This window comes from Plectrocnemia conspersa, unplaced genomic scaffold, assembly GCF_051122295.1.
Source record: "Plectrocnemia conspersa isolate PC_06_02 unplaced genomic scaffold, ASM5112229v1 ptg000009l, whole genome shotgun sequence".
Taxonomy (NCBI): domain Eukaryota; kingdom Metazoa; phylum Arthropoda; class Insecta; order Trichoptera; family Polycentropodidae; genus Plectrocnemia; species Plectrocnemia conspersa.
This window is the reverse complement of record NW_028277173.1, coordinates 698536-723062: the sequence shown is the minus strand read 5'-3', so window position 1 is coordinate 723062 and position 24527 is coordinate 698536. Positions and strand designations below refer to the sequence as shown.

Genomic DNA, 24527 nt, shown 5'->3' with positions numbered 1-24527 from the left:
AAAATCTCTCGCAAGTTGTCCGAGGTTACCGAGAACGTAAAGTGGGGGTAATTCAGTCGACTTGGCCAGCTTCGAGCGCTTCCGAACATTGTCGGCAAACAGACTGAAGTCGGAGCTGCTCTTTCGAGCGCGAACGGTGAGATACTTCCCCTTTTGCTCTCTCGCGTGCTAAGTGACGGGAGTGAAAGAGATAATGACATGGTTTTTCGCAAACTGAGATATAACGAGTAAATTTCAGTATGCGAGCAGGCGTCCTATGGTCAACACGCGTGTCGAGCGCTGCATCGTGGTCACGTGGTCAAGTTATAATACCACATGCTTATCGGGAACTTCAACAGACTCTTACTGACATCTTTGAATATTTTAGGGCACCAAGAGGGATTAATTATATTTTTGATACTATATTATTCTAACAGATATCGTTTTTCTATTTTTTTCATATAAAATTAAAAAATAATCAGTGGTACTTGATTGTGTTAAAAAAAATTGTTTCGAATGTCCTTATGTATTTTCCTAGATCGGTTTATATAAATGTCACACCATAACGAATTTCTATTTAGAATCGATGGCGACAAATTCTAGGATAGTCACAGATGTGGTGTTCGTATTCTGAAGTATCATTTTTATGCCTTATGGCATTTTGCAAAAGCCGACAAAGATTTGCGTAAATTGAATATTTACGACCGAAAAGTTTTCACTGATATTGGCGAGTGCCCACACAAACTTTTATAATTATCAGTAGCGTAATTTTAATAATATGACAATTTAAAAATTGCGATTATTTGGCACATTTTTCGATCACGCGCAAATATGCCGGCTGTACGTGACAGAAGCCGCCATCCGGACGGCATATGAAATTTGCGGCAGTGTGGTCGCTTACTTGAAGCCGTAGATCTCGGGCGACTTCAGTTGTAACTTCGGTTCGGACAACTTCCAGAGAGTGTGGTCAGGCATAAGGACTAACTGTGCGAGAAATAAAAAGGATATTAGTCAATAAATTATTTTTATTTTACTTTTAAACAAAGATGCTTAAATACATATGTATTTATTGTACAAAGAGAAAAAATTAAAACAACATTTGGAAAAACAAATAATTCATTAAAAAAACAACAGTTATGAAGCAATCAACAATCACTCTCACTGTCATCCAAAATAAAGTTTCAACGACACGACTTTTTGAGGCTGGTATAAAATCTTCATCACCATATTGATGAATTTTTTTCTTAGCTTGTAATATGGAGCTACAGATTTTAAAAATTGTTTTTTAATTCTACACGATCCGGTTAAAGGAGCAAAATTAATAAAACAAGTTTCCAGCTCTTTTTCAGATTTTCTAAATTATAATCCATCAGACTATCACTTGTTCAGGTCTATGAAACATTTTTTAAGAAGTAAACTAGAGCACAAGAGGACATTTTTAAACTAAAAACCAAAACCATTTTATAAAAAAGTAATTTAATATTTGCTTAAAAGATTAATGATGGCAATTATTTTATATAAAAATAATTGCAATAAATTGATCGAAATACTACCTGATATTTCATTAAATAAAACAATATTATATAGTAGTATTATTAAAAAAGATATAAATACAATTAATAAGGTGCTCATATAAATAGTTTAAATAATTTTATTCAATAATTAATTTATTAATAATCATTCATAAATACAAACAGTATTAAATAATTTCATTTTACATTATTACGCAAATTGGAGAGAAAATTTGCATAAGTATATAGACAATATAAAAAAATAAAGCACATAACGAGCAATCGTTTTAAAAATATTTTCCATAATTAATTATTACAATCATTCTCATTTTAGGTTACAGTTCTTATAAATAATAATAAAGTATGTCTTCGAATATATGTTAGTTATGATAAGTTTAGTGTAAAATATACGTATATTATCAAATACACTTAATTATAAATTAATTTTTAAATTTAAAAGTCAGACAATATATATTATATAATATTAATTAACTAGTCGAAATGCGAATGTCATGTAAATAATATATTAAGTTTAGAATATATCATCAGATCTTTTATACATAAACTGTATTAAGATTAAGTCGAACGACATAACATTGAATGAGAATGATGGTTAAGTGTATATTTGCATTTCCTAAAAATTAAAATTTCTAAATATTAATAAAACGATAATAGCACATGATAATAAACGTTGCATTATAAAATAAGTAATTTGAGTAGAAATCAACGTTAATTTTTGACTAGCTGAACACTACGGTAACAGTCTGGCTTTGTCGATGTGATCGCTGTCGTGAAAATCGCGATCGGATTCAACATCAGAGTCTGAATCGGCCAACAGTTTTGGAATCCCTAATTGTCCTTTTGATCCCTACATAATAAAAATATAATATAGTCATTTAAAATAAAATTTACTTTTTAAGTTGCATACCTTTTTCTTTATCGATGAAATATCACTCATTTGCCAATCGTTCGTAACTGATTTAGTAGTTAATGGGTTAACGTATTCGTTAGTCGTGTTCCTATGTCGATAATGCAGATGTTAATTTTCATAAGCTATAAACAAGGCTCTCGCGTTAAATTCTTAAATCTTACCGAATCAACGATGGGAACTTAGACGTTAGACCGCCTAAACTAGCTCTAAAGTCGGGCATGTCTCCTCCTAATCCAGGATTTTGGAATTGAACACTAAAAAAGCATCAATGAATATTATCTACTGTTCTACCATGTATTATTTTAGTTCAATTGTCAAATTCTATTCAATTGCTATAATTTAATATATAAAAACGAAATACTTTTCACTATATTCCGTATCGTCATCGTTATAATTCCAATTATGGTAAGTGACGCTAAAAGTATTTGTAATCCAAACAAAGCTAATTTAGTCTTTGAATATTAAATATCTTAAATACTCATGTACAGAGACTTACGCGAGATTTTGCTGATTCGCTTTCCTCAGTCGATTCCTTTGACATCTGTAGAGTAGAACTGAACCGAATATGAAGAAACATATAGCGAACAATATTACAATTGCTGAAACTGCACCGCCGCTAGTTTCGCTGCCTCTCTTCGAATCACTCTCTTGAGTGAATTGGTACGTGTTGTTCTTAAATTAAAAAAGTGCTATAGTTAATCTGAAGATCAAAGGAATATGTTTAGTATCAAACTTTCATATGTAAAGCGACGCAGTTGATATGTTTGTAGTGAAAAATAAAAGTTGTGTGGTCACAAGTAAAAAAATATATATGATATAAAATAATATTTATGAAAAATTGGAATGCTTGGATTTTCAAGATACATTGAAAAAGTATTTAATAAGAAATAAAGGTGTGCATAGATTTAATACTAGAAATAGAGACAATTTAATGGTAGTTAGGTATAATAAAATGAGTACGGCCAGGGGAATAATGTATGGAGGTGTGAATTTGTATAATAATATTCCATTCATAAAATTGTAAATGCATCAAAAAGTAATTGATGGAAAGTGTGGAATTCATTAGTCGTGGCGACGAGATAAGGAGTAACTCATCAATAAATTTAGTTCGGCATGTAAACAATTATACTAAAAGCAACGAAACAAAAGCCTCGTAGTCATATGTAAAGGCTGTAAACTAAATTCTAAAAAGTCTATCAATAATAAAATAATACCTGATTGCTGGAACACGCTTCGTGTTCTTCAACAAACGCACCGTTAGCGCAAATACACTCTCCGTGCATCTGTGCGTGCACACACAGATGCGTGCAGTTCTTTGTTTCGCATTCGTTCACATCGCTCTTCTGCTTGTTGGACTGGTCGATTTTAAACATGTCGACGTCGGGCTCTCCCAGATTGAAGGTTAAGCATATTTTATCACCGTATAATTGACACTTGACGAGCTTAGTAGTGCCGGCTTGTAAAGAGTATATTCCGTCCTCGAACAATTCCAGATCCACGGGCTTATTTATTGAATCGTTGTCGTGAATGATCAATTTTCGAATCGACCCTTCATAGTTTATGCTCTCGATTTTGTTCTTCTGCTTGTCAACGAAGTATAATATTTGCTTCTCGTAATCCACTGCTAGACCGGAGCAATACACCAAGTTTGCGTCTATCAATTTTGTCTCGTGAGTGCCGTCTAGGTTCACTTTGTATATGATCGATTGTGTGGTCATGTCGTTGTACTTAGTTGACGCGTAGAATAACAATCGTTTGATTGGATCAATCGCCATTGCTGTGATCTGAATAAAATCAGTAAAAAATTACTTATACGTTATACAAGCGCACGTGGCGATTGTAAGTTTGGACGGATTACGGTAATTTGTAAAGTTACTATACAAATACAAAAGAAACAATACAAGTGCTGACAAGACAGTGGGATGTGGCTAGCATGTGAATCTAAATTATAAGTGTTGCTAAATGCTGTTCTAATAAAAAAAACAGACAATAACAGTCTGTTTCCGCCCTAAAACGTTACATTAGCTAAATATGTCGAGAAATATAAAAAGTGTTAAATTGTACGGAGGTGTGAATTTATATAATAATATTTATAGAAAAATCCGCAAAAATAAAAAATATTGGTTTTCGTCAATGGAATTAAATAAACACCTTCGTGCATTAAGAAATAAATTATAATATTAACATATTTTTGTATATTCTATTTATGTTCATATTATATTGTATTTTATATGTATGTTTTGATTATATTTGTTTAGTGTATAAATAATTAACTATATTAGCAAAATAAATTAATCAAATAAATAATCAGTACTCACCGTGATATCAAAACAATGACAATATTATGCTTGCACTACACTCTCTGGAAGTTGGCCAAGGTTGGCCAAGGACGGAGAATATAGTAGGTTACTTCGGTCGAGTTCGGTTCGGTTACCGAGAACGGGAGGTAAAGTGGTGGTAATTCAGCCGACTTGGCCAGCTTCGAGTGCTTCCGAACATTGTCGGCGTTATTTCCGAGTCAAAGGGACCGAGAGTGAGAGAGATAATGATATGGTGTTTCGCAAACTGAGATAGAACGAGTAACTCGGTTCAATTTCAGTATGAGCGTAGGTGTCCTATGGTTAATACGCATCTCGAGCCCTGCATCGTGGTCAAGTTATAATACCACATGCTTATCGGGGACTTCAACAGACTCTTACTGACATCTTTGAATACTTTAGGGCACCAAAAGGGATTAATTTTATTTTTGATAGTATATTATTCTAACAGATATCGTTATTATATTTTTTTTACATATAAAATTAAATAATTAGTGGTACTTGATTTTGCTAAAAAAAATCGTTTCGAATATCCTTATGTATTTTCTAGATCGGTTTATATAAATGTCACACCATAACGAATTCTCATTTAGAATCGATGGCGACAAATTCTAGGATAGTCACACAGGTGGTGTTCGTATTCTGAAGTATCATTTTTATGCCTTACGGCATTTTTCAAAAGCTGACAAAGATTTTGCGTAAATTGAATATTTACGACCGAAAAGTTTTCACTGATATTGTATTGGTTAGTGCCCTCACAAAATTTTATAATTATCAGTAATGTAACTTTAATAATATGACAATTTAAAATTGCGATTATTTGGCACTTTTTTCGATCACGCGCAAATATGCCGGCTGTACGTGACAGAAGCCGCCGTCCGGACGGCATATGAAATTTGCGACAGTGTGGTCGCTTACTCGAAGTCGTAGATCTCGGCCGACTTCAGTTGTAACTTCCGTTCGGACAACTTCCAGAGAGTGTAGGGCAGGCATTATAATAATAAAATAACTACACGATTAAAACTAAATCACTTACATCTGTATCGGGTCCCAAAACAGCAAGCACGGCACATTTTCCTTTCTCCATGTGGCAAACGTTTAACGTAGTGTTCGTATCTTGTTTGATGAAATATACATTATCGGTCACCCAATCTGTCGCTAGAAGTTTAGGCTTTCCCAGTGTGTTAACAGTTATTGTTTTGTTGTCCACGAGACTGTGCTGGTAGAGCTTGCCCACTTTGGCGTTTGTGTAAAATATCAGTCGCTTCTTTATGTTTAAACCTAATCCAGTCGGTTTCATACTAATACCGACCTGAAGGGTATTCCTAGATCTGTTGTGTAACGACAACTGTTTAAAGTCTTGATTAGCAAAGAACAAAATGCTCATCGTTTCTCCGACGGCTTTGCATGATTTGCGATCGGCTCTGAAATATTATTCATTATTTACAGTGAGATCTCTCCAAAACTGGATAGAAAAAAAGTTGAACTACCTTAGGCTATAACCATCGAAACAGCCACAGTAATATGAATTATTTGTGTCGGTGCAAACATCGTGACATGGAGGTGGATCGTTGAGACACGCCGGTGGTAAAGACTCACAAGAGTGTCCATCAGAGGACAGTCGTTTATCCGGTCCGCAACTACATATTCCTCCGTCAGGACTATTGGTACAGTGGTATTCGCACTTATGTAATTTACAAGAATTATCTGAAAATTGGTAATGCATAAATTATTAATATTACTGCATAATCGTTTATGTTAGTTAGTGCCTTATTAGTAATGTATAGATTGTTTGAAAACCAATAGCTAATGTACAGGGAATGGTGACAAAATTCCAGGATTACATTAGTTTCGGTGTGTCTAGTGTTAATGTGTCTTTTCAACGTCACCAGGGTTGTCACTAGATACTTGCGCATTTGTAATAAATGTAAAGTAAGCCCCCTATAGCGTTCCTCCATTTAGCGAAGCTTCCTATAACGTATGCAGCAGTCCCTCCTATAGCGTTCTTACGCATTTTAAAAAAATAACTTAAAATACTGTTGCGTTTGACTCCCCTGGCACTCGCAAAATTAAGAACATTTTTCGCGCGCGTGTGCAATAATAACACGTGCTCTTGTTTACAAACTAAATACAAGTACATTTAATACATAAAAAATGAGATACAAAGTTAGATTTGCTGATTTCGTTAAATTCACAAAATACAGCTGAAAGAACTTAACCTCAAATTTTGTATGGGTTCCTAGTCCCCTATAACGTAGTATTCCTATAACGAAGTCCCAATCTCTACGCTATAGAGGGATCGGCTGTATTGCTATTAAATAACACCATTCAAAAAATAATTTTTGATATGGCCGTCGATATTCAAGAGGATAAATTAATCAAGATGTTATGCAAAGAAACTGACAAGTGGTATAGTGTATCTAAATATTTTAGGAAAGAACTACTTTGCTGCCTTAATTTATATAGACAGAGAATTAATTTAGAGATATTTAGCGCTCTATAAAAATGTATCAATAAATTCACCGCTAGCAATAAATCGCTAGCAGTTTATCGCGACGTCAATTGATCGCAAAAAAAAATATGGCTTACATTTTTTACCATTTAGAATTAATGATATGCGTTTATACAAACTCGTGTATTCACGGTGTTCTAAAAAATATTTTTTTAAATCTTAAGAGTGTAAATATCTATGAATCTCAATTTGACAGTTGAGAAACTTCCATTTTCAGTTTAAATTCAAACCTAACTTGAACGAATTATTTTTATAATTAGTTTTAGAACTTTCGTTAAGATAGGTTTGGGTTTGAACAGCAAATGGACGTTTTGCAACTGTTACAGTAAAGTTATATTTTGAATAGTATGCATATAATTTTACTAACTAGGCCAGTTAGTATGTTTCAAACAATTGATTTATAATTCCACTGGTCAATATCGGTGAAACTGTATTTATTGGTGAAATATGATAGCACCTTTAGAAAAACCTTGTTTTAAATTTAAATTGAATAATAAATTTATATAAATTATATGTATTGCCTGGCGATAACATATGCTAGTGGGCTATAAATTGTATATGCGATCAATTGACGTGCGGTAAACTGTAGCGATTAATTGCTGGCGATAAATTTGTGAGTATATTATATACATGCGCAGGGCTTGGACTCAAGCAAATGCGTCGGAGTGCAGACGGTGCTGCAAGCATAACTTTGCCAGAAATGTTGTTGACTCACGCGGTGAGGATCAGTTCAGGGCTATTATTTATTATGTGTATATACGCACAGCATTGTCCTCCTTCGTCGCTGTTATCTTGACAATTATCATATCCGTCACAGACTAAATCGTAATTGATACATTCTCCTGAATGACAATGGAAATCGCCATCGCAATGACTGACGGGAATAACTGTGACTGGATTCAAAACCTTCTTCGGGTTTTCTGAAATCATTTACGAATATTATTCAACATATTTTTTACTAATGATAAATTAATGACTTGCTTTTGAACTCCTTGCAATCCTCTTCTAACTCATCTGAGCCGTCTTCGCAATCCTTACTGCTGTCACATATCCATTTGATCGGAATACATTTACCATTGCTGTGACACTGGAACTCGTTCTCTTTTCTACATTCTAATGCACCACAATCCATTTCATCTTCTCCATTACGGCATTCTTTAGTAGAATTACATCTGTAATTTTCATATGGTATATATATATAATGTAAATAAACTTCTCGGAGCGCTGCTATATGGCAGAACTCCGCTAAAGGTAAAGTTACTTTACATATTAATATTTATTCAACTTTAACACAGGATAATACTCGGATTAATAATACATATAATTAATGTCGTGTTTCGTACATTTCTGAATATCACTATTAAATATGTAAGAAAATCAAGAGCACAGAGCATAAGTCACAAGGCTTTATTCTTAATAAGTAATAAATTACCTTGCACTGTTAGGAAGACATAGTTTTTCACTTGCATTACAGTTGAACTCATCTTCTGGACACTTATTTTCCTGTTAATATAATATCATATTATTAAAAATAGCTTCACATTAACTTAATATACAATATTACTCCTGTTTCTATGAAAAAATGCAGCTTGTATTTGTATTACTAGTAATGATTACACCAAAAACTCAATAGATTTGTTGCGCTCAAATTAATTGAACAAAACTTGTTAAAAGGATCGGAAAACTAATAAGATTTAGGCCCCCAAATTTGCCAAGCAATTATGTATATACACATGGATGTATTTACATTGTCGAAATAATTTGCATTTAAACAGTTGGACCTTATTTTAACAAAAAAAATCAGTGCCGAATCGCACCGTTGAGCATGTGCCAAACATATGCATGATTTTCAGAATCATGAGAAAAACGTTGCCAAATGTATCTATTGTACATACACAATTTTATATTTACATACGTCAAAGAGACTGATAATATATATTAAACAAAAACAAATACTCTGGTTCCACCTCAAATCATCAGCATTGTTCGAAGAATCGAATACTGGAAAAGACACTGGATTTTCCTCAGTTCCTTGATAGTATAATTTATAAGCCAGAACAACGCTATACCTAATCATATTAGAACTCAACTACATAATTACCACTTCGATTCCAAATTGAAATAAAGTGCGTGACCTCATTCACACTAGGCGGAGCAACGCCGAATCGACCGATGAAAAACTTACTATACATTAAACAAAATAATAAAAATCGACACTGATTGTTTTACCTCAGCAGGAGTAGGACAATCTAATTCATCTGATCCATCTTCACAATCAGACATTTTATCACAACGCAGTTTACTGTCGATACATAAACCGGACTGACAACGGAACATTCCAATATTGCAGGGCTTGTTGTATGCTGAAATTATTTAAAATTTATATATACTGAGATAAGATGCGGGCTTATTACTGTCACTTACAGCAATTATTATGTTCATCAGAACCGTCTTGGCAGTCAAGATGTCCATCGCATTCCCACGTAATAGGTATACAATTGCCAGAGTGGCATCTATCGAAAAGAAGTTACATTTTATACTTTGTAATAATAAAGATCGAATTGTTCATACGTACTGAAAAGATGAATTGGAACATAATTGAGTTTCACAGCCTGCTTCATCATCTTCATCGGTGCAATCAGGAAATCCATCGCATCTAAGACTTAAATCCAAACACTGGCCATTCTTGCATTCGAATTGAAATGTCTTACAATGCTTCGCTGAATCCAAAGATAATATATATCAGTACATATTACATTATATATAATAATACGAGGACCCCTATGTAAGAACATGTTAACCGTCATATCTGCTCCTCCAAATATTATTTTCTGTCTGTAACATTAGTAGTGATAGATCGATTCAAATGCATCTTTTGCGTAGTTACAGTTTTCTTTGTTGTTATATGCTATGATAATTTTATAACGCAAATCGTTTGACGTATGAAACTATATTTAGTGACCGGAATATTGCGCAAACGAAAATTGGGCACACCAAAATTCTGAACATATGTGTTTTTTTGATTATCAAATGTATTTTACTTTTAATTCGAACTGCTTTATATTTTTAAGTTTTTATTGTAATTGGCCCTAACGGCGATGAAAGCGGCCAACAACGTTTGCTACATAAATACGTTTTAAAATTTAAACTTTTCAGGCGTAACCATTGCTTTATGAGCGTGGCGCCGACATCCTTAACAAGTCCCTTAATTTTTGTCAAAAATATAAGTTAACATGTTATTGCTTTGGGAGTTTTCATATGTGTAATTAATATTATTACCGTCATTTTCGCAGTTATTTTCGTCGGATTTGTCCTTACAGTCGAAGTGCTTATCGCATCTCTTTATAAGGTCAATGCATTCTCCGTCGACGCATTGAAAATTGTCAATGGGGCATTTAGGGGCATTTCCTGAAAAATAAGTCAATGTTTCAATACAGAATTTAGGAAATATAGCTTTGTTTAATAAAAAATAAGACATGTCACACGTTTATAACAAAAAAAGTATTAACAATGGCAATTTAAATATATTAGTTTATTACAATGTGTGAAGAGTAAAATGATATCGCGAGATATTTGAAAGACGCACTGCGTGGCTAATCCCAGATCATACTCATGTAGTATAAGGTTCACTGGTCGCAATGACAATAATCAGGAGCAACCACAAAGCCATGCGATTGAATTTATGGTTCAGAACTAGGGTTCTCAACTATTTAAATATTGAATAAATTGGATAAAGTATTTGAATAATTTCTCAGTTTTACCGGTATGTTTAGAGCAAAAAGCAACTAATTAACTTAAATAAAAAATAAATATATTAATTAATTTATTAGTACATACTTTTTGACGAGGGAGGGTCATTTCAGATTTTTCTACAACCACAAAAACGTAACACGAACTTTACAAAAATTTGCGATGTTAAACGTTAATAAAAGGTGTGTCTTTCCAACATTTTGTTTCGCTCAACTAACGAATTCTGCGAATTTCGGTCGCAATACACACGACAATGAACATTCTATTCACAAATGTTTATTGAGAAGAAGCGTCTTATTATCTTGCATTTCGAAACAAAATAAATGCGCATAAAGACACAAACCACTCGGGTTTATTGAGAGAAAAAGTGACTACCTGTATTGCTTAAGTATACAAATTATTTCATTCTAAGATTTTTTCAATTTTTATTCGAGATAATATTTTACGAAAATTCGATCAATTATTTGAATATGTATATAGTGTAAAATCGGGCGAATAATTTTAACGTTCGACTGAGAACCTTATTCAGAACCTAATAAAATAGCAGTTTTTAATGTTTACCAAGACCGAAATGTAAACTTTGCCAGATTTTACGACTGATAATTATAGCACATATCAGGGAGTATAACTATGATGTGGTAGAGCAGAATTCTACTGTAATCAATTGTTGATGCATTTAACGATATAATACTGGTTTTTCAACTGTTTACTAGACCGCGAGGGTCACTCGCAACAGCCTAGGTAGGAGGTCGGGCCTACAGTATAGTATAGCGAATTATCGAAACTGAAGCAAACTTTTCACTTCACAATTGGATTGGATAAAACGTATTAAATCAAATTGTTACTGATGATTATAAATTAGCTTTATAACAGAGAGAGCTGTTACCAATAAATTAATAATAAAGAAACTGAATATGTTTAAATTATTATTGTAAAAATAACACCGTTGATATAAAATGCACCCGTTATACGTTACCATAGTGCATGTAGTGCAGTGAAGTACTATAAAGAAAATACACGGATAGTAACAAGAAGAAAACAAAAACTTACCGACACATTTTTCTTCATCTTCTCCCAATTTGCAGTCCATTATTCCGTCGCAGACTCTAGATTTGTCTACGCACAAGTTGCTTCTCTTACATGTGAAGTGGCTTTGATCGCATTGTATCATCGTTTCGCATGTTTTATTATCTGTGCCCATGATCATTTCTTCAGGACATAGGCAAGTGTATGACTTAAGACTGGAAATTCGTTGGCTATCCGACACACGCTGAGTATGCAGTGATTGTCCCTGGAGACACACGTGAGAGCAAGTGGACGATTCCAAGCATACGTGCTGATACTCTAAATTGGTGTTTATCCTTTCAGTGTCCACAGATACTATGTGCAATTGTCTAACCGTAAACGATAAATCTGAAAATCACATTTTGGTGTTCAACGTTGGATGATAATCAATCTTAGCCAGATCCACTGTCACTGTAACTCGTCGATAGTTATAATGTGCTTGTAGACGTCAGACGTCAGGTGTATGTTAATGTCAATAGTGAAACACTGTGATATACTTGATTTTAACAGAATGTGTGTATCTAAGTCGGCAATCAGAGTGCGACTCCAATAAAAAGTTGTAATATCCTTCAGAGTGCAATTGGAAGTACGCCAAGGAGACAGCGTTGCTTTATATAGCTCTGAAGAGCATATTGTTGTGGCTGATAATAAATAGTTTTGTTGCTAGCATAACTATAAACATTGTCGACCCGCCAAAAAAGTCTTCTCACGGTGGTGTTCCAAGTATGCCTGTAATCTTTGCTTTAAAACATGTCTTTGTTTATTCTGTTGCCGATGTACGATTTTGAGTTTCATTTGGTCTATTGATTAATTTAAAGTTGGTCCTTTGATTGATTCTACAATATCTACAGTTAATTATTTACAAGACAGTTTTATAAAAAAAATTACGGTATTTTTTATAGGGACATAAGACCAATGTGTGTTGTTATTGATTGTTGTATGTATAACATGCAGATACTACTTTATTTAAGATAATTAATAGCTTCAATCTTGTAAAATAGTAAAATATATAAATACCCAATCTAGCTCTTTTCAGTTTCTTCGGTATTCCTGGAGCCAACTTATGCGACCAATAGATTGTTTCAGAGTTTTCATGGGCGACAAATAAGTCAAAGCCTAAAACGCTGATGCTACCTGGTTTCTCAATGGGACTAATAATCTCTTGCTTGTGTGAATCTGTTAACAACAGTATATTATTTACATATTATTTGCTCAAATATTATGGAATAATATTTTATCATTTTTTTATGAAAAACAATAAGCTTTTTGAGAGTGAATTAAAAAAAAGGCATGAGGTAAACTAAGTATCTTACCAAAAAGGTGAGAGCAAATCATATGTATAATTATATCATTTATATTGCATTTTTAATTCAGTAGCCTAATTTAAAGCAAAAAAATGATGTACACTCAGTGTACATCATTGAAGCCATTTTTTTTACATCGTTTATTAAATTTAAAAAAATATTTTTTTGTTTATGTGATTATTTTAATTACAATTTACATGAAAAGAAATCTTAAAAGTATTTTTTTGTTTCAAAATAAATTAGATTGGGTACATATAGCACGTTAACTTTATAGTAATTTTCATACCTTCAATTTGAATGAGCTCAGTCTTATTTCCGCCAGAATCACTCATGAACACCAAATGATCAAAACGGTCATAAATAAGTTTGATAACAGGACCTAAAATTGAACCAGAACAGATTACGTTACATTTTTATTGCTTTTTCAAATACAAATTTACCTTTAATTCCATGCTGGATTATATGTATTGGTGTAGTTTTTCCGTTCATTCCCATTTTAATCACATTGATATTATCATCAGGCGACCGTATAGCCAAAAACATTATTCTGAAATTTGATAAAGAAAATCAGTATTTATTTAGTGATATAATAGTATAATGAATTAAAAATCGAACCCATATTCTGCAACCAATGCAACGCTGATTATGACATCGCCGCTTAATTCCTTGATAACAACTGCTCTTTGGTGTGTATTTATTGATAAGACTTCCAGCGTCCTTTTATGTGAGTCACACCAATATAGGGTATTTGTTACATGATCTGAGAAAAATAATGTAGACTTATTGAATAAATATGCTACAAATAATGTTGTGGAACTATAAAACGCAAGACCCAGCAACTTAAAAATTGATTTTATGACTGCTATGTAATTAGGGTTCTCAATCAAATACAAAAGTGTAACACCAAAAATTTTCGACGCACACCTGTTTTTGAGATAAGCGTTAGACGATAATAAAAGAAGGGGCCTCTCCAACATTTTGTTTCATTATAAAAAAGCTAAAAAAACTTATTAGTGATTTTACAAATCTTATAGTGAGAAAGAATAAATTTTAAAATCGTTCTCGAAATCACTAATAAGTTTTTTTTAGCTTTTTTAGAATGAAACAAAATGTTGGAAGGGCCCACCGTTTATTATTGTCTAACGCTTATCTCAAAAACAGGTGAGCGTCGAAAATTTTTCATTAGAAATATCTAACTTATTTTCTTATTTACTGCATTATGTGAATATATGTAGTAAAAATCATTTCATCACATATTTAAAAAAAATCATGCATTATTTTTGCACGAGGACCCAAAATTTCTAGCTACGATACAACTGTCAAATTATGACAATGGCAATAAATATATTCTTAAAACTAAGATTACCGATATCCATTCCCTCGATCTGGCCGATTCCTGTGTCGACTAGCCTGGACACCTTGGGCTTGTCGTTAAAGTTTTCCACGCTGTATATGAACTTTGCAAAATTGTCATATATGATTATGCGTCCTGAAATACAAAATCAATTAAAGTGAAATTCGTTATCAAAATATAATGTATAGATTGATTTATTAAACAAATTTTACCCAGTGGATCATAAACCATGCCATCTATTTGGATGTTAGGTAGTGTTCTATAAACCATGTTGTTGCGGCCCAAAATTTGATGATGCAAAGTCACTATAGTGTTTTCTGCACCAGCAATCAAATACTTGTCTTTGATAAATCCTGAGAATGAATAAAACATAGTAAGAGAGTAAACTTACTTGAATATTTATTTTATATCATACCTCTGCAAGTTTTCCCATCTGTGCCAAGAATTTGTCCCTCGGGACAAGCACATGAATAACTTTTAGGTCCTTTTAAAAGACACAGATGTGAACATGGGTTATGATCGCAAGCGTGGTTCTTTTTCAATTGCATAACTGGATTATATACATGCAGACCTACAACATAATCAAATAAATTTTAATATCAAATATCTGAATAGGCTACTTAGAATACATTTTAACAACTCACCGTATACTTTTGTCGAAGAGAGCAACGTTTTCCTGTCTTTTCCAGTATGTTTGTTGCACGATTGCAAAGACTCAGAAGTCCAATCGCCCCAATAGAGAGTATCTTCGAAAACGGCAATCCAATACGGATGTCCGATACCTTTTAAGATATTCTAAAACATTCTAGTCAATTCGGCGCTTCAAACTTGAAATAAAAATAGTATTATAAACGCTACATACCATTCGATGAGAACCGTCCAGCTTGACGCTCTCGATCAAAGATGTTTTACCATCTACCCAATACAACCTCTGGCTCGGATAATCTATGGCCAGTCCGTTGGGCCAAACCATATTGCTATCGACTATGTTCACGTCGTTCGATCCGTCCATGTTGGCCCTAGCGATAGCGGGTTTTCTACCCCAGTCTGTCCAGAACATGTAACTAAAGATGACAAACCAGATTAGATGCATTCAACATATGCATAGATAAAGTTCCTTCCAACCCTTCCAGTGGATGTAAAACTATGGCTCTCGGTTGATCCATGTGCTTGCTGACCAAAACTGTACAATGGATCTCTCTGTTACACACTCCGATGTGGTCCATTTCAGAATCGGTAAAATATACATTGCCGGTGCACCAATCAACAGATACATCTTCAGGCATATCGAGACCAGAGTTCACAAAAACCTGGAATGTTTTTATTTATGCTGTAAATACACTTGCAATACATAACATAAAAATGATCACAATGGTTTCGTTTAAAGACGGTCACCAGGGACAAAAAATGCTTCATTAGAGACGCGGAGTTTGACAATACATTTTTTATGCGAGAACATATACTTTTTTTTCATATTACGTTCGAAACTATAGATATAATGATAAGCATATAGCATTGTAGTTACTCGCAAAATAATAAAATCAGACTTCAGTAATAGAGACGCATTGAAAGACATTTACGTTCTACTAACCTTTGTTTTATGTTTTATTTTTTTATTAGTAAAAATAAATTAAAAACATACCTCTTTTTTAGAACCATCTAGAAGTGATCTTGTAATGGTTTCCTCTCCAAATTCTACTTGTGTCCAATAAACATATCTTCCATCGTAGTTTACTCCGACGCTCTGACATTTAAAAATTATTTAATTAAATATGTCATGTAAATATTGTGCAAGACATATGAGAGTAAATCATGAAGTGAAAGCTTATTGTATATAAAACAACTACTCTGTGCAACACATTTTTTGAAACAAAGATAAGATAAGTCAATAAAGAGTCTCTTATTATTTTTTGCATTTTTTTTAACAAAAAAATGTGTATATTAAAATATGAGTGATAGTATTTACTGGTTGTATTAAACGCTGAGATCTGTACTCTAAATTTAAATTAATATTTCTTCTCGAGAATTTCGAGTCAAAAGTCGAAATTTTCATTTTTATAGAGTAATGTTTTTGTTAAAAATTAAATTTGTACAAATATTTTATATTTTTTACAAGCGCTGCATAAGAAAGGGTGGGTCCGTTCCTGATGCTTAAAAATATACATGCTTTATTAAAAGATTTTAATAGAAGTTAGAAGTATTTGAACGGCAAAACGTATTTACGGTTTTGTCACTGTTTTAGTAATCTAAGAACTATATTAATAATCAGTATAATTATCTTTGCTTTAGTAATCTAAAAACTACATTATTAATCAATATAATTTATAACCAATAGATCTTAATGCAGCTGGGGCCGGTTTTTTTTAATAATAGTGCATTTTTTATAAATAAAAATTCGAGTGCTGGGGCACGAACCCGCAACCTCAGACATATTTGTTAAAACAAAATGAGATATCACGTTTTTGTAATAATTTAGAAATAAATATGCTAACGAATTAAAGATAATCGATAGAGCTGTGGTACATATTTGTATTCAGAAATAACATCATTGTAAAAGCTGCAATAAAAAAATTTAAACTTTTTTAAAAAAAAATCCGAGGCGTAGCTGCACATAAAAAATCCGAACATCCCTTATACTTTTTCGTGTTTACAATGTTTACAACCAGTACGGATATTTATGTTTTGTAGAAAATTGTTACATATAGATTTTTTGTTTGATTTTTTACTACATTACAATTATATTACAATACCAAATTGTCATATTTAGTATCTTTAACCCTTTGAATGCGTTAATCATAAATTAACATCAAAATATTTTTTTTTAAATGGAAATTTAATTTCTCTAATTTTTTTAATAATTATTTATTAAGAATATATTTTATATTTATTTATCAAAAACAGTTTTTTCTTCAAAAATATAAAACAATCTATCAGGCAAATTTACTTGATTTGCGCGTTCAAAGGATTAAACAGAGACGTCATTTCAGTAATTGGGGAAAGTTGTCCAGTCATTAGTTTTTTAATATTAATACTAAGCCAACTTATCTCTCAGGTAAAAATAAGCGGAAGAAGAAATACAGACATTGCTCCATAGTTTGCCTGCACTTCGATATTACACTATGTTTTAAAAATATGATAGCTATCCTATGAATCAATTAGGGAGCGCAAAAACAATTATTGCTTTTGACTGGAAGTTCATTATATGGCAACACTGAGCAGCAAAGAAAATACGACTAATTATCAGATAAATACTATGAGTAAATATTTTTATTAATTTTTAATGCCTAATTAAAATATTTTGCACAAAATATGATTTCAGAAAATATGTCGCAGCGGAGACTATTTTTTATATTTATTTGTAGCTTAGAAAGGGTTAACTCGTACATATTATTATTTATTCAAGAAATTATATTACGATGTTAAAAAATAGATAAAATGACATTTTTGTCATGAGGCCCGGAATCATTGTGTCATCAGGAAGATGTATCGTCAAGAAATCCAGTCAAATAATCTTTACTAGCATTATGATTTACTTATTGATTGTAAATTTTACTTACTATGCCTTTATTTTTACTGACTAATTCCAATTTCTTTTCTCTTACTAAGTAAGATAATACTTTTCTTCCGGAACCGAAGACTAAGACGGTTTCTTCATCTGAAAAGCAATTTTAATACAACGTTTTATCGGATTAAAAGGTAAAAAGTGCAGTTATAAACCTTCAGATTTGCAAGTGTGTTTGTCTTTTTGGAGTGCATATCCTTCGGCGCATGCGCATTCGTAGCTTCCCGGATGATTAATACACTTCTGAGAGCACAGATTGTGTAAAAGATGACACTCGTCTATATCGATGCACGTTGTATTTGAAAGTCTTCCGTTGCCAACTGGACACGCGCAGAAAGCACCATCGGGAGTGTTGATACAGGCGTGGCTGCAATTGACATTGACGCAATTTTTCTCCTCTGCAAAAAGATCGTTTTATATTTTGTGTTGAAATGTAATTCACGATTAGATAGCTCAGATGTAAGATGTATACTGACTGATGGTACATGATCCTCCCTCGTCTGATCCGTCTCTGCAGTCTTTTTCATTGTTACACACTAATTCCGATTTGAGACACATAGAGTTGTCCTTGCATGGAAAGAAGCCGTTGTTCAAGTTGCAATTTTCGTCCACAGCCATGGCTGAATACAAACAAAAAATCAATAGAAAGAAATATAATAATCTAGAAATGGCATCAAGTCTGTCTCAAGATCGAAATGCAAGTCTGGTACGCATCATAAGATTCCCCATCGAGCTCGACGATATATCGTTACATTTTAATAAGAATCCACTACTATTTGCCTCTCAGCCTATTTGCGTGTGTGCTTGGCTAAAAATGCAGATCTGAGCAGAGATCGCGCTTGCGTAAACGACGGTTTACAGTGTTTTTTGTTAAAATTTGTCCCTTAAAGGCTCGGCCACACAGCAAGCGGTCTGTCGCTGCGGGAAGCGTCAAGCGGTCTGGTTGTATGATGCGATATTGCATCAGTTCTGTCACACAACGCGGTCTACCGAACTCTGCCAAACTCTGTCGCGGCGACAAGCGATCCGGTAATACCAAATTACAGATTTTTCTAGTGACCGCCTAAGCGACACAGAGGCGATTTGCGATATGGGACGATATTTCAAAGTTAGTGGAGGAACATGACTAAGAGCTGTTCACCAAAAAACTAATAGATCTGCGTTTCGAGCAATAGTAAGAAGCTACATGGAAGGAGGAGACAGAAGCTGTGAAACTTAACCAAGTAAAACTGTAGCAGTGCGACCTATGAATCGATTAAATGACAATGTAATGTTACTGTGGCGACCCCACACAGAAGTCTTTGCCTCAAAACTTACATTAATTTCCTGTGACCGAAATTATCATTCATCAACAAGGAAACAACAGATTAGCGTAAAGGATTTGGACCACACACAAAAGTTCTCGTTACGACCGCAAATAACACGAGTTTTGTTCTTATAGTAAATATTCTCAGTCATTGAGAGAATATTTTTTTGTTGCGAAACGATCACGGATATAACAAATCACCGGATCCTCAACATTCCCGTTGTAATGCAATACGACCTTGGACAATTCCCATCAAGCGAACGTCGCTTTCTAAAGGCATATACCTATTTCGCATTTCTAAGAAGCGCCTACAGCGATTGTCTGCATAATTTCGACTGGTCAGCAAGCTTTGCAGCCCTGGATACTTAAAGATTGGATACTATAAGCCCGGACTCCGGTGAGGAGAAACTAATCAACAGCAGCCACTCGAAGAAACCAGCAAACGCCCACCGCCCGCGGACAACATACTGTCATGGGCGCTCACATCCCGAGCACCATCATAGCAGAGAGGAATCAACTTCCGCTGTACACTTGCTCCCACGTCACCTACTAGACCTCTGAGGACCTCCAACGGATATCATCTTTCCGCCAGCTTCTCCACCACCGCTCGGAAAAAACATCTCGCCATTTATCGTCTGTCGCAACATATGTAAATACAAAGAAATAAAAACTAGATTCCACCTTAAGTCTCATTGGCTATGAAGTCACACCCCCTAGGGTTCTCAAACCTTAAATCACATTTTCGACATATCCTAAAAAAAAAAGCACATTGCATTGGTTCCTAGTTAAAGTTCCACGAAAAGAAAAAAACATTGGGCTATCAACGATTAACAGCAAATTAAAAGCAGTGATTCCGATATGAACGATTATTGAATTATTTTATAATAAATTTAAATAATAACAAAAATATGCGTATTTTGTATTATTCATTTGTATATGAATATTTTTGGGTTAAGGATTCATGAGTATTTTAAAAAACAAATTATATTCTACATACTGCAGTTTTCTTCATCGCTGTTGTCCGCACAATCATTGGATCCATCGCATACCCAATTTTGTATGATACAGTGACCGTTCTTACACCTGAATCCAGGGCAACTCTGCAAATCAATAGTACATAACACATTAAATAAAATAGTATTTTAAAATGAGATTTTTAATACTGATATTACTATAAGAGGGCTGATCAAAGTATATTCAAACCGAATTTTGATCAATAAGCGAGCGCAAAAACAATTATCTCTTCTCAGAAGGCAAAAATTCACGTCAAAAGCAATAAAATCGTGTGACGGCACGATTCTATTGCTTTTGACGTGGATTTTTGACTTCTGAGAAGGGATAATTGTTTTATGCGCTCTCCTATTGGGCAAAATTTGGTTTAGATGTGCTTTATTCGATTCTTACTATAGTCTATTTATTTTCAAGAGTCAGTGCGCAAGAACTTTGTTTAACGCGTAATCATAACATGCTTTTAAATTTCTGCCCTGTGATTGGTCGTTCGCCGTAAGATCAATCGTTTCATTGAGAACGACCAAGCGCAAGGCAGAAATTTAAGAGCACATTTTGATTACGCGTTAAACAATGTTCTTGCGCACTGACTCTTGAAAATAAATAGACTATAGTAATATTGTTACAAAAAATCTTAATATAAACGCTTGATAATCGAGCGTTTTCACCGCAATGGCACGATTTTATTGCTTTTGACCTGGACTGGAAGTTCACTATATGGCAACACTGGGCAGCAAAGAAAACGCGACTAATTATCAAGTGAATATTATCAGTAGATATTTAAAATGATTTTTGATGCCTAATTAAAAAAAACGCATAAAATATGATTTCAGAAAATATGTCGCAACGGTGGCTAATTTTTATATTTATTTGTAGCATAGAAAGAGTTAACTTGCATATATTATATTACGATGTTAAAAAATATATAAGCTGCCATTTTTATCACGAGGCCCGGAATGATTGTTTTCCTAGGGCCCGGGTTCGCTCTCGGCGGCCCTGAATAAATGTTACAGAAATCAATAATATACAAGTAAAAGCATCTCACATTGTTTGCTTTGCATTTAAACTCATCGGACTCGTCGAGACAATCGATAAATCCATCACAAACTCTATATTTCGATATGCAAGTTCCATCGCCGCATTTGTAGTAATCTTCTTTACAATCGGTCGGCTGTGATTGTTTTTCGCCTAAAAAATTAGATGTTATGCAAGTTATAAAAAATAGTAGAATAAGATGTACAAATATAAGATTTTACTGCAGTCATCTTCGTCCGATCGGTCGGGACACTGACCATGGCCGTCGCATTTGAAAATTATATTGATGCAGGAGCCATCCTTGCATTTCCACCAATCCGGAGGGTCGCAAGTTTCTATAAATTTAAATTGTTGTAAATATAAATTTTATGGTGTAATATTCTCAAAATATATTTTTATTACATATCGATAATTTGTGAATTTATATTGCCATATCGTGAAAAAAACTAATGGATACTATTATGAAATGTGTTTCTTTTCTAATATGTATGAATTTCGGGCATTGGCGGGTGAGTTGCACCAAGGTGACCAGATTTTAAAAATCTCAAAGGGGAACACTAAATACAAAAAGGGTCATTTCGAAATTTTTTGTTCAAATTTCAACTCAGGGAGGACAATTTTGTTCAAATTTAAACTCAAAGAAGGACGTCTGGTCAACTTAGTTGCATGGTAATTGTCGCGGGACGTGTTAGATTTCGGGTAATTTTCGAGCCGCTCGGGGATTTTTAGACATAAGTTTCTGCGTAAATCGGCTCATGTCCCACTCTGTGCATTCAGTGCCCATACGTTCAGAGTGTGCGCGCCGAAGCTTACGCCATGAGGAGTTGACAATGCATACCCAGCCTCCGTGCTTCATGAGGCGTATGTAAAATTGAAATATTTCAACCAGCACTAAAAAATTCAAGTATATGTAATTGTGAATAATGCAAGGCAGTCCTTGATTGAGCATAATAAATGCTATTATGTAAGGTGACGAGACATCTTCCTTTCAGGAGAATTGTTCTTATGTCCGAGGTGAACTTTTTTTAGCTGCCGCAGCAGTTTATTCTTCTCGGACAAAAATTTTCGAGACGCCTTTTTTTTAGTGCTTTTTGATATTTAAAAAATCTGGTTACCTTATATTATAGAGCAAATGTTCATAAAATTATCTAAAAAAGTGATAATATAGAGCTTTAAAGCGGTTTAAAATTTAACCAAATAATTAATTTGATACTGTTATAAAATGGTTCAATTTCAATAACCACAAATATAAAATTCTCTCTAACTTACCACATAGCATACCAGCCTTTCAAGATTTCGTAGAAATCACTAATGGAAATAAAATAGGAGTAGACCAAGATTTACTCTTTGAAGAATATATCATACTAAATAAATTTATGGCAAATATAACGAATATTCTCCATAATTTAAAAAAAAATATCGAATACATTTTCACTATTCTACATGTAAATAAAATATATGAAAGGAGTTTTACTCTAACGACGAGTGCTTGGCGAAAAGATAGAAGTAGGTTGGTTATAAAAATATTGGAAGCCAAGTCGATGATAAAACAGAATTTCAGAATGAATTGTTCATAATTCAAATTTTAAAAAAAATCAATGGCAAATCAAAATTAAGGGATAAATTATAAATATTTTTTAGGATAAATAATAATAATAAAAAATTAACTTAATTATTTTTGTCGTTTTCTTTATTAGATAATTGCCGTAATTTTTTTTAATTTTTTCCCCGCGAAACCTAATTTAAAATCTGACAACTCTGAGCGTATGGCACATAAGCGGTTTGTAACGTGTTCAGATAAATTTAGAAAAATAAACAACTTCTTTTTTGACTGGAAAATGTTATTTTTTATGGCAGAAAACATATTTTGATGACTAGATCTCGCGATATTTAGAAATGAGTAAACGATAAAGAAGAAGAAAGCATTACCACCGAAACAGTTTTCTTCGTCGGAACCATCTTCGCAATCTTTATTTCCATCGCAAATCGCCTTCTTCGACACGCACCCTCTGTCTGCGCACTCCGTCTCGTTCAGCGAGCAGTTGTGATCGGTGTAGCTGTATAAAGTGCTCTCAGAAGAGACTTGCACTGATATAAAAGCGCCCAAGAGCACAGCACCGAGGATCCACTTCATTGTCTCGACTGAAAGATTGGTTCACTTCAGAACGGTTCAAGGCACAGGCGAGCCGTTCCTTATTTCACTCACCGATCGCAGCACAGACACTACAAATATGCAACAATAACCGACTGGCACATGTCGGATTCGAATCACCTCTCTCCAAAGACGGCTCGAATCCAAATGTGGCGTACGAATGCTATCGACGATTCTGCGACAATAAAATCAAACGAGCCTCAGAGAAGTTGAAATAAAACAGCGTGGATATAATATTTATACAATAATAAGATAAGAAGCGCAAGATTGACTTACTTACTCGTTGTCCAGTTGTCTATTTTTATTTTAGTCCTTAGTTCTAACAAGCTACTGCTACTTTAATTGTTTCAGTGTTTGTAGCCCTTGTCGACTATTCGCTATTAGCAGTATATTATTAGCGTATTACAGATTATTGAGTGAGACTTCGTTTACTTTTATTGCTTTGTCTGGGCCTAGCAGTGCTTCGTTAAAAATATTATAACTGTTGAGACGTACGCCCGAGATTTACCAATCCCTACTAGCGTACGCGGTGGGGATATGGCGTACACACATAATTGTGTTTAAAATTCGGTACCAAAACAGAAACTAACACACTCCACTCTACTACGCTTCAAAAGAGACCACTAAAAAGTCGCAAGAGAAGACCTGCTGTAGAAGCGACTACATCCTGTACGATTCAAATTGCATACTAAAAATAGCTCCTCTTATTTCTGAACCTTCGCGTGAACCAAGCTGGTGCT

At 33.7% G+C, this 24527-nt stretch overlaps 1 protein-coding gene across 3 annotated transcripts; it reads right to left on the bottom strand.

Annotated features, from left to right (window-relative positions):
- Window positions 1–1628: 1628 nt before the first annotated feature.
- On the bottom strand, window positions 1629–23966 carry yl (Putative vitellogenin receptor yl). 3 transcript variants are annotated; one of them, XM_088193288.1, is made up of 34 exons: window positions 23842–23966; window positions 23565–23777; window positions 21857–21970; window positions 21646–21788; window positions 20590–20692; window positions 18763–18906; window positions 18442–18684; window positions 18282–18379; window positions 16367–16468; window positions 15850–16034; window positions 15587–15788; window positions 15369–15519; window positions 15140–15295; window positions 14937–15077; window positions 14737–14859; window positions 13986–14130; window positions 13811–13917; window positions 13657–13749; window positions 13084–13242; window positions 12052–12414; window positions 10531–10659; window positions 9827–9971; window positions 9676–9764; window positions 9481–9614; window positions 8684–8754; window positions 8233–8423; window positions 8016–8171; window positions 6230–6446; window positions 5776–6163; window positions 3636–4205; window positions 2918–3093; window positions 2583–2675; window positions 2419–2509; window positions 1629–2358 (listed from the first exon to the last, which is right to left on the bottom strand). In XM_088193288.1, exons 2-34 carry the CDS (start codon window positions 23767–23769, stop codon window positions 2242–2244), a joined length of 5544 nt encoding a protein of 1847 aa, XP_088049414.1. In that variant the 5' UTR covers window positions 23770–23777; window positions 23842–23966; the 3' UTR covers window positions 1629–2241. The 3 variants fall into 3 exon arrangements, with proteins under 3 accessions (XP_088049414.1, XP_088049415.1, XP_088049416.1); XM_088193289.1 differs by lacking the exon at window positions 23842–23966 and having other exon boundaries at window positions 23565–23835; XM_088193290.1 differs by lacking the exon at window positions 2419–2509 and having other exon boundaries at window positions 2207–2358.
- Window positions 23967–24527: the final 561 nt, after the last annotated feature.

Coding starts and splice junctions, on each gene's coding strand:
- yl (XM_088193288.1), bottom strand. CDS start 23,769: ATGAAGTGGATCCTCGGTGCTGTGCTCTTGGGCGCTTTTATATCAGTG. Junction 13,750..13,810: donor AATCCAGCATGGAATTAAAG/GTAAATTTGTAT, acceptor GTTCAATTTTAG/GTCCTGTTATCAAACTTATT. Junction 9,972..10,530: donor AAATAACTGCGAAAATGACG/GTAATAATATTA, acceptor CTTTGGATTCAG/CGAAGCATTGTAAGACATTT.